General features: G+C 26.1%; 1 protein-coding gene across 1 annotated transcript; it reads right to left on the bottom strand.

Moving 5' to 3' along the window:
• Nucleotides 1-4,900: 4,900 nt before the first annotated feature.
• Nucleotides 4,901-10,244, bottom strand: LOC101254917 (transcription factor MYB101). Its single transcript, XM_004243426.5, has 4 exons — nt 8,711-10,244; nt 8,146-8,463; nt 6,659-7,526; nt 4,901-5,623 (listed from the first exon to the last, which is right to left on the bottom strand). Exons 2-4 carry the CDS (start codon nt 8,446-8,448, stop codon nt 5,334-5,336), a joined length of 1,461 nt encoding a protein of 486 aa, XP_004243474.1. The 5' UTR covers nt 8,449-8,463; nt 8,711-10,244; the 3' UTR covers nt 4,901-5,333.
• Nucleotides 10,245-11,796: the final 1,552 nt, after the last annotated feature.

Below are 11,796 nucleotides of genomic sequence, written 5' to 3'. Positions count from 1 at the left end.
TAAGAATTGATGGTATGTATAAACATTTATTAATAGGGGAATGAAATGATAAAAACAGAGACGTCTTTTTATTTTATGGAAAATGACAAATATACTCCTAAATTATAATAGTAAATGGTATGCGGATATTCTTTATCATACTTTTCGGATATTGCTGCAACACTGTTCAAAATCTAGAGCATATATAGTTATATACCCTTTTTGCGACGGACATACATGTATAGTAGTCTTATCCACTGACTCGACATTTATTAAATATCGAATCGACAAATAAGATTGTGCCTCGTATCCCTATATAGTCTTCCATTAAAGTGAGGAGTATATATGTTCTAGTTTTTGAATAACAGTGGCACTAGGGGTGTACAAAATTGAATCGATAACCGAAACAAACCACAAATCGAGTCAAACAGAAAAAAGACCGACTAGTGGTTTGGTGTTGGAAAAAAACCCGACTACATTTGGGTTGGTTTGGTTTCAACTAAAAGAAAAACAATCCAAGACCAAACCAACCTAACATTATATATATAATTTTAAAATTTTATTTTATACGTAAAATATTTATTTTGATATAATTTTTAAATAGCTCTTATACTTTTTCATACTTTTTATCTTTCAATATAATTATTTCATATTCGGAAGTTAGAATTCTTAATGATCTAATAAGATTATAGTATATACATGGTAATTATAATAAAGTTTGAATAAAAATCAAATTAATATTAATGCAAAAAGAAATCAATTCAACACTAAGAATGATAATAATATTGAATATTTGTTTTTTAGTTTTATATATATTTAGACAATTAAAATACATGATCTAATTTTACTTTCTCTTAATATTTAGTCATGTAACTAATACTTAATAAACTTATTTTAGCATGATTTAATACTTTAAATTATGATCAATTTCATTATGACTTATTAATTTGCAATATTTGTTTTACATGATTTTATTACTATTGTTTGGATATTTTAGTGTCATTAATTATATCATATTTTTTGTTATTTTCTTGAGAAATAACTTAGATAGTAGCATTTTGGTAGGACTAGAGAAATATTTGAAGAAAAAGTATATGTTTTTATGAATACTTTATCGAAAAAACTCAATAATTCAAAAAATCCAAAGTTGAAAACCCCAAGTTTTATGGTTTGGTTTGGTTTATATATTCAAAAATCCGACACAAATGATTTGGTTTGATATATGAAAAACCTGAACCAATCCGCTCATATACACCCCTAAGTAGCACCAATTACCCGAAATTATGACAGATGATCTCTGCATACAATTTATAATAGTGTGGAGATATATTTATCTTTTTTCCCTATTATTTATTTTGTTCGTACATTGTAATTTCACTAAAAGTAATTAGTGATATAAAAAATATCAGAAATGAATAAATAAAAATAAACGGAAAAAAAATATTCCCTCTGTCTCTATTTAGTTGTCCACTTTAGAATTGAAATACATATTAAGGTACTAATTATTAGGTTAGTTACAATTTTATCCATAACTTAAAAGACTATGCAACTCACCAAATATAATAAATGTATTTTCTGGTTCCAAACGCATGCATTACAACTTAGTAGTACTAGAAATTTTCTAGAATTAAATAAGGGCATATTAGAAAAAAAAAATATCATCCTTTCTTGATTTATTAAAATGGACAAGTAAAAAGAAACAAATATAAAAGAAAATATAGACAAATAAATAGAGGCAGAGGGAGTACTTAATGGGAAATTTTTTAAAATGTCAATATTATAACAGAGGGCTTATTAACAATACTTTCAATATTTACTAAAAATATCAAAATTTTAATTTGCTATTTATCTTATTTATGTTTTTATTATTTATTTTTATTAAAGAATAAAATTATTTAATAACAAAAGGGAGAAAATCAAGGGAGATAATATTTTTAAAAAAAAAAAGTAAATATCACTTAATTTTCTCATTAGTTACATTTTCAAATAAAACTCAAATTTTTTTCTTTTTTTTTCTCCGTAATCTTAATCTTTTTTTTATTAGTCATTCCAATAGTTATGTTAAATAAATTTATAGTTATTTAAGAAACATATTTGTATAATTGTATTCATATATTTTTTCATGTGTATTTATTTGTTTCTTCGAAAATTTTGTTATTCGTATTTATTTCAATATGTATTTTATTCGTATTTCTATTTATCCTAGTTTTTATTTAGAATATTGTATAATCATATATAAAATACAAAAAAGTAGTATGATGAAAGTGAAATAATAGTTTTTAGAGAAGGAACATATCACTGAAAATTCTCATCATTAACAATTTAAAGAAAAAACTCATTTTTCATTCTATTAGATCAACTTTCCTTTGTTATGTTTTCATTTTAATTGTATATCAATATTTTTTATATTTTATGTGCTCACTTTACCATTCAAATTAAAATTAATTTTTTTATTTCAAACTACGAATTGTATTCCGGTGATCAAAAATTGTATTACTTGATTACCGCGCGCGCGCGCGCGCGCACACACACTCACGTATCTCAATATGTATGAATATGATTTATGAAAGGGTAGAAGATTTTTGCGGAAAAATAGCATACTTGGTGGAAATAATAAATTTGTTGAGGAAGGATATAATATTCTAAAAAATAAATACAAATTGACTATGAAAGAAATAAGAATACAAGATTTTGGAAAACATATAACATACATAGTAAAATAATATAATCAATATACAATATTCTAAAAAAATATAAATTAACTGTTGAAAAACAGGATACATATATGTTTAAGAAATACAAATTCATATGAGATAGCATGCATAGTGAAAATGATATAATCAGAATACAATATTCTAAAAAAATATAAATTGACTGTTAAAAAATAGGATACATTTATGCTTAAGAAATACAAATTCAAATAAGATATGTATTTGAATGACTACAAATAAAAAATAAATACAATATTCTTCATAAAAATACAAATGATGAGTAAAAGAAAAATATTTGACAAATAAAAATTAATATAAAAATTATTCTGATACGAATACAATTTCGCAACCTTCTTCTTTGACTCTGTCTTTCTTCTTCGTTTGCTATGTTTCTTTTTTCAAATTCTTTTCACCAAATTCAAATCTGAATCTGTGTTTATTTGTGAATTAATAACCCTATAAACAAAATTCGAAATTATTAAATATGAATATATATAAAAAAATCAAACAATATATTATGTGTATGATGCTTATATGACTTACTACAAATTACAATCTACTAAACTTCAAATATGAAAATAAAATCAAAAAAATAGTGTTTCAAATACTAAAATTCTGAAATGCATAAATATTTGATGAGTATGTTAACAAACTCATATAAAAATAAAAAAAATGACGAAAAAATTGTAATACATACAATCCAAAATTCAACATAATTTTTATTTCAAAAATAAAATCTTATGAAATCTCGCAAAATAAAAGATGATTACGAAAATACCTTTATGTATTGAGAGATTTCTTGAATTAATCGATAATTCTGAACAAATTGATATGAACTTAAATAATTAGTTCTTCTTCGACAATGAGAGACAATAATGGTGAAAATGGTAAAAGAGAAAAAAAATTGAAAATCTTAAAGATGGAAATAAATTAAATGGTATTAAACTCAAAAAGAAGTCTTAATGGATAGTTAATATATTTAATGTTGGACTGTTTTGAAAAATAAAAGGAAATATAAATAATAGTATTTACAAATTATTTTTAAAATATTGACATTTTGACATTTTGACTAAATATTTTAAAATATAAATAATTTTACTCATTAAATTAGGAATTATGAATACTTTACTAATTTTTCCGTACTTATTGAAGCAATTGACATTTGATAATGGGCTTCTTAATTATGACTTATGGCATCATTAAAATTTCTAAATTTAGTAAAGACATACATCACCATATTTTTGCGAGATTCCGGAAAAGGATGTGATCCAAGTCTAGCTCTCTTATTGGGCTATAATGGATAATAAAAATAACGTTGCATTTATTTTTATTAGTTCATGTAAATATAATTATTTTATTTTAGAATAATGGTTATTTGTATTTTTCTAGTTTGAACGACCACTGTTTCATATGTAATAATTAGTCTCTTCATTTACTTTGTGTCTATCATATTAAATATAGTTTTTTAATTTTTATTTTTATCGGTAATTTTAAGAATATATAGAGAAAATACATGATTTTTTCATTTATTTTCTACATAAATTACTTATTTTCAAAATCATTTATCAAGATATAAGACAATTAAACATCAATTAAGATTGGGTATTATGAAAAAATAATTATGTTAATTAATGTTATTTAAAGAACGAGCAAAATTTAAAGTGAACTTGTAAAAATTTACTGAGCAAGTATGATAAAATATGTACCCCATTTATTGTTTTCTTAAAGTAAGCATAAAGTCTATAATGAAAAACTAACCGTAAAATTGAGGAAATATTTAAAAAAGAGTTGAATTTATTTCTCCATTCTTTTCGTTTTAATTGACCTTTATAAAATAAATAATTTTTCTCTTACTTGTCCAATTTATGTATTAAAAGACGATATATCAAATTAATACGAGTCAAGTAAAATGAAGCGGTAAAGTAGTAAAAAGTACTTGTAGTTAACCACATGTTACAACTAATTAGTTAATGAATGGACAATACTTAATTACTTGTAACAATTATACGATTACTTTAATTTGTGAGAGTGAGATAAATTTTATTTGGAATGAGAGGCGCGATAAATAAGTGAGTTAAATGGATCGAAATTGATCTAAAAAATATTTTTCGCCATACCATACACATATTTCAAAGTGTGACATCCAACTCTTTGACACTAGATCGTGCAAAAAAGATAAATCAACAATTTTAGTCTCAAATAGACATAAATAACTTTCAATTTCCCAGAGACCTAGTTTATAACACACCAATATATAAAACAAGCTTAACAAGATAAATCTTGATTGTCGTTCATATAGAACAACTGCTTAGACTGACTTCACTAAAACCTATATTGCTCGGGTCTCCAAAACTATCACCAAACTATGTGCGAGAACCTCCAACAGGCACTCGACAACATTTCTAAAAAATTCGAGCAAACATACCCTAGAAACCAACAACATACCCTAAAACTAGACAACTCTAACTCAACGAAAACAGCAAATAATCTAGGACAATCCCAAATGATCGATCATCAATCAAACATACCTAAAAATATATCTCAACCAAAGGTTTTCTAAAAAAAAGGAAAGAGAGGTATCCCTCAATCTTTTCCAATTTTTTTAACCTAATCATCAATGTTCTTTTTGCCTTCCAATTTACTCTAACAAAAAGGAGGCATGTTATTCCAACAACACCCTCCAAGTTCCCAATCATGCTGTTTTAGCCCTGATGTTGTTGTTATTGCCACTTGTGACTTGGAAGAATCTTCACCCAAACTTTCAGCTTTGTGATCATCAGCACCAATTTCAGAATTCATTTTTTTGTCATCAGTTTCATCATACCAATTTGGAACTGGTTCTTGATCTAGAGGAAAATTATTGAGAAGACTCATTATATGCTCATCCACTTGATTAATTCCTTGTAATGAACCTTCCTTCCTCAAGAATATCCCTATAACAAGCAAAAAAATTCAAAAGTTGCTTCAAAATACAACATAAGAAAGAAAAAAACATGTATTTTTGTTGTAGAGTTTGTCTATGGTATGAGCTGGAATTAGCGACGAACAACTTCTATTGATAAACGACAAAAACGATTGTAAAAATCTTATTTACCAAAGGATTTTATGAATCATGTTGGTGACGGACTTCAAAAAGATATACATTCTGAATATAAAAAAATAAGATGAATTGAGACAATATCTTGTAAATATATATTCTCTCCATTCAGTTTTACTTATTCATATTGTATTTAACATTTTCCTTTTTTTTTTTAAAAAAAAGGTATTTTTACAATTATACTCATGAATAATAGCATTTCAAAAAATCTTGGGAAATGATTTTAAAAAAATATTAATAAGTGCTAGGGGTACGATCGTAAAAATATAAAAATTGTCGAACATATAATATGGAATTATCAACAAATAGTTTTTGTCGATAAATGACAAAAACGGTTGTTAATCATATTTTAAAGATTGGATGGTAAGAATTCTATTAATTATTTATTTCCAAATCATATCACATCCTGAATCTAATGAAATAAGATAAAAATGAGGCAATATTTGGTAAATATTCCATTTGCTCACTTTTATTTATTTGTCAGTAATATACTTTGCACTTTCTTTTAAAGAAAATAATTAAATAAATAAAATATTTTTACGAAAATACCCATGACTATTAGCATTTCAAAAGAATCTTTGTAAAATTATTTGTGAAATTAATATCTAATAACAAGGATAAACCAGGAAAATCAAATTATTTAACATTATGATATATTAAAAAAGACGAGTAAAAGTAAAAATCAATTTTAACATGACAGACAACTAAACTAAAAGAGAAAAATCTGAAGGAGTATATAATTACCTTAGAATATATTAACTAGTTCATATATTTCATTTATTTTCTAATCATTTAAAAGGAATAAAAGAGAAAAACCAAAAATTTCCTAGATAATTTCTAATATTTCGTAAATCGTAATTTAAATATTTACCTGAAGATGCATTGGGATCAGTGCTTGAGCTTTCAGAGGAGTTGTTCAAGTTGACATCACCACCATGAGCAAAGCTGTAAACTGATTCTTCAGTTAAAAAGGCTTCATCTTGATGATCTCTTGCCTCTTCTCCCACTAAACCATAGTCTTGCCACAATGATTTTCCTTTTCCATTTAAATCAAGACTATTATTCTCTTCAATATTCGTAGATCGAGGAAAATTCTGAGTCCCCTTCAGTAAATCTTCTAATAATCCACTATTCCCTTGCGATAATTCAACATGTGCATAATTGTTAGCATCACTAGAACCAAAGTCACTACATGAAGACGCAGTCATTACCGATGGCCCTGAAGGGTAATTAATAGAACTAAGACCCATACCGGACATTAATTCATTTTGGTTCGAAGGAATCCCCATAAAAGGCCTTGTTGTGAAGCTAAAATTCGGATAATTTTGTTGAAATGATGACACCGGCATTAAATTGGACAAGGTAGGACCAAAATTGTTGTTAGGCATAGATGCGGACCCTGAAAAGAGAGGTGAATTTCTCAAAGTAGATGGTAATGTCAAGGGAAGGCCTTTAGGAGGATCGCGGAAAATGGCGTTACTACTGAGAGGGAATTGATGTGTAATGGAGGGTCTCATGGTTGAAGGATTGAAAACATTCAGAAGGGAAAGAGGGGGAGGATTGTTGTAAGTTGCTCTTTGGGGATCAAATGGTGAAGAGATAAGGCTTTGGGGTTGATTGTTTTCTTGTTGGTTTTGTGATTGTAGTTCTTGAGGGTATATAGGCAAACCAGCTCTTTGTCTTCTCTTTAGCCTCGTATTCCAGTAATTTTTGATCTCATTATCAGTCCTTCCAGGTAGCTGCAATCAATGAAATGAATATCATAAAAAAAAATAGACAATTTATCATTCATTAGATCAATCACAAAAAAAAAAAAACTTATAATTTCATGAGGTCAATAACCAGATTAAATTGAAGTTAAGATTCAACAGAGAAATTATAATGATAACGAGATAACCATTTATAAAACAAATTAAACCAGAACTCCACGCGCATGGCAATAAAATATGAATCTAACAAAAATCAAAACCAACAAAACTAATTGAATCAACAAGATAAATAAATGAGGTCCATATCCAAATTGAAGTTAAGATTCAATAGAGGAATAACCATCTATAACAAATCAGACCCAAAACTACACAAGCATGGCGATAAAATATGAATCGACTAAAAAACAAGATGAAAATTAAAAAGAAACTAATAAAACTAAATGAATCAAGAAGAAAATCAAAAACTCTCTGATCGAGAGATCCTTTTATGGAAAATGATTTGTTTGGTTTGTAAAATTAATTAAAGGCTAGAAAATAGAAATAACAAGATCCTATATATATGCAGAAAGGACATAGATGTAAGAACACCAATTATTTTGTTTTTTCGACATGAATGAAAAGACAGAGAAAAATAGAAATGAGATTTAACCTGAGCGGCCATGCGAGCCCATTTGTTGCCAAGTTTAGCATGAAGGTCGATAATAATCCTTTCTTCCTCTGGAGTAAACGCGCCTTTCTTAAGATGAGGTCTAAGATGATTAGCCCATCTTAACCTACAACTTTTTCCACACCTCATCAATCCTGAATTCCTTTGAACTGCGTTCCAATTCCCTTCTCCATGTTTCTTCACATAATCCATCAAAATTGCGTCCTCTCCTGCTGTCCATGGCCCTTTCTTAAGCGCTTGTCTTGTTCCTCCCCCGTTCCTTGTTCCTCTATCATCGGGGGCCATCAACCTTTCCTTTCTCTACAAAAAAAAAACACGATATAAGATATAAACACACATTTAGAACTCTTTTTTTTTCTGTGTATAAGGGTGATGCTAAAAATGAATTTTCCTAGAACAAAACCTTGAAAAAGAAGAAAACATTTAGAACTCATTTTTTTTTTGTGTATAAGGGTGATGCTAAAAATGAATTTTCCTAGTACAAAACCTTGAAAAGAAGAAAACATTTAGAACTCTTTTTTTTTTTTTGTTAATTTGGATTACTTACAATTCTATATGGAAGGAGGATATATCAAACAAGCTTCTTTTTCTCTTGCTTTTTTTTTTTTAATTTTATTTTATTCTACTTCTTTTTGTTGTTGATTTGTTGTTAAGATAAAGAAGTGAAGAAAAAATTAGATGAGAAAGAACAAATGACTAGAGAGGGTATGATATCTAAGTTCAAGAAGAGAAAATAAAAATATTCTTGGGTGATGAAAGAAACTAAATGGAGGTGAGGTAGGGGGTAATAGAGGTGGAGGTGGGGTATAAGAGAAAAACATACATGAAAAATAGTAGAGAATGAAGTGTTGTTTTTGTTGTGTGTGTGTGTGAAGACTAGTGAGAGGTGGTGATTATTTATAGGAGGTACTTCCCGGCTTGCAAGCTCTATGCTACAACATTTTGCTCTACCTTTTTGATCCATAATTTTATTTTATTACTTGCCTTCAAGGATATCTAAAAATATAACAATTTGCATTTTTAATCTTGCAAAATAATTATTTGATGGAAACTAATTTCGAATTATGGCAAGTATGGTATATCTTTTCCTCTACTTTTTTTTTCCTTTTTTTTTTTGGATGCGAGTTTTTTTCCTTTTTTCAGAGGCGAGATTAGCCGAGGGATGGATATGATATTATATTGAAAAATTTTATTTTGATATTTTTTGATATTTTAATATAATTTTGTCTTATATGGACTCTTACAATTGACAAATATAATATTGGCGTTTTTAAAAAAAATGCCTTATTATATCATATTATCACACTACATATAGAAATTTACAAAGGAAATTACAAATAATTTACTTTGTTAATTAAATAGATGAAAATGTCATTTGAATCAAAATAAAGTAGTCTAAACAATTAGTTTTGTACTCATACTAGTTTATATTATGATATTAATTTACTAATAATTGTATATATAATTATATAGTCAAATATTTCAGTTTTGTTATTTTATAAATATGAATATATATTTAACATCAAAATTGTAAAGCACATACCAACAACAAAAATATACCCAACATATATATAGTAGCACAAGTGGATGGACTACCATACGAGTTATTTTTATTTTCTTATTTTAATCCTTGATCCTACTTGAAATATATTTATTGTTTCATATTAAACTAAGAACAGGAATTGAGAGATATAATGTAAAACATAAAGAGTAAGATCACTCTTCATTAAAATGAAAGATAACTTTATCTCAACTTTTGTGCATAAAAAGTTTATTTTCAATAGATAATAACAAAATAAATTCATGATTTATAAAAATGCAAAAGTAATCAAATTATTATTTTTTTACTTTAATTTTTTGACACGAAAATTGTGGTAACAAAAAGATCAATTACTGATCAAATTGTGGTGGATTAATAAGATCCCTCCATTAGGGACGCTCAATACAGGTTGTTAATTCAATATTAACAAAAATCAATTACAGTTGTTAATTCAATATTTAATTTTAAATATATTTTAATCTCATAATTTTATTTTTTTTAAAAAGTGTAGTTGATTAAAATTTAATAATTAATTTTTTCTTTTCAATTGAGAGAATAGCACTTGTAATATTTTGTAAGATCATAATAAACATATATAAATTATTGTACTTTAAGTAATAATACAAATATTTAAATCTCTCTTATTGATAATAGATTCGAAAACTTTTTCAATAGAATCAATTGTTACATAAATTATCAAAATTATTTTAAAAATAAAATTAAGGTTTCACTTAATTGAATCTATATATCAGTTAGAATATGATTTTTACTAATATAATATTTCATAATATTTTTAATTACAAAATTCAATATCATATTAATTAAAATTAAGATAATATCTTTAAAATTTAATTATTTGATAATCTTATTACTTCTAAATTGAAATGTTTAATAAAACATCTCAAAAAATTGTAAAAAAATCTTAGAATGTGGAGTTGTTATTGATATTATATATGTTTGGTATATGCATGTTTATGATGTTGTAATTACTTGCTTAATTATGTTTTGCACTTCATGGAATAAGCGTGTGATCATACCAGTACACTATAACTATGTAATTTTAAGCTAGAATCTATAAACTTCACTCATACATATTTTCTCTAAAGTTTAATTTTGTGAAGCTTATCATAAAATATTGTATATCTGAAGTTGGGAATATGGACCCCAAAATACTTTTTAAGAATATGTATTGATTAAATAATTGGATCAAAATAGGTTGTCCTGTAATTATTATTTTTACGTAATACGTTTGTAATCGAAGTAAAAAAAAAGGTCTTTAAATACGGACATGAACCAGGACAACTTGCCCTAAAGAGAAGAGAAATCGCCATCGCTTTGCTTATTAACATAAAGTCGTACATTTTATATAATATTACTAGTATAATTGGATAACTATTTCTCATGTTTGGTTATTATTCAATTAAAAAAGATTGATCATTTGAGAATATTTCAATATCTTCAATTTTAGTAAAATATTTTGAAGATAAGGCTTTATTATATGATTAGAATTTGATTTCAATGTTTTCGATCTTCGTATTTATGATTGTCTAATTTGTGTTATCGACTTCAACTTCATATGTCAATCCCAATTATGTTATGTATATGTTTACATATATAATAACAATATCACAATATATCTAATTATCCTCAAGTATCATCAATCATGTATTTCTTTGTATGAAAAGTTGTGCGCACTGTGCACAATATACCCAACATACTTTTAAGGCAATGTAATATAGGAGAATGTGAGAAATCACGTACTTTTAAGGTAAAATTATCATTTGTTCCTTATGAGTTTATAATTAAGAAAATTTCTCAAACTGATATAATAATATAAGTGTTGATACATTAATCGTTAAATAAGATACATTACATTTTATACCTGATACACTAATTTGGTGTACATTTTATATATGATACATTACTCTGATGCGTGAGATACATTAATTTGATGTGAGAAATTCATTAATCTGATACGATCATACATTAATCTAATGCACAAAAATGAGAAATTTGAAAATTTATAAAACTAATAAGGGACAATGGTAATAACAGAACTTAAATGTGATATTTATGTCATTTATCTTTTTTTT

This window comes from Solanum lycopersicum, chromosome 7, assembly GCF_036512215.1.
Source record: "Solanum lycopersicum chromosome 7, SLM_r2.1".
Lineage (NCBI taxonomy): Eukaryota > Viridiplantae > Streptophyta > Magnoliopsida > Solanales > Solanaceae > Solanum > Solanum lycopersicum.
The sequence above is the reverse complement of the archived record's forward strand: the minus strand, read 5'-3'. Positions and strand labels throughout refer to the sequence as shown.

Excerpts from the sequence above, each read along its gene's own strand:
- LOC101254917 (XM_004243426.5), bottom strand. The coding sequence starts at position 8,448 with ATGGCCCCCGATGATAGAGGAACAAGGAACGGGGGAGGAACAAGACAA. Across the intron at positions 7,527-8,145 it reads GGGCTCGCATGGCCGCTCAG|CTACCTGGAAGGACTGATAA; the intron begins GTTAAATCTCAT and ends CATTGATTGCAG. Across the intron at positions 5,624-6,658 it reads TGATCCCAATGCATCTTCAG|GGATATTCTTGAGGAAGGAA; the intron begins GTAAATATTTAA and ends TGCTTGTTATAG.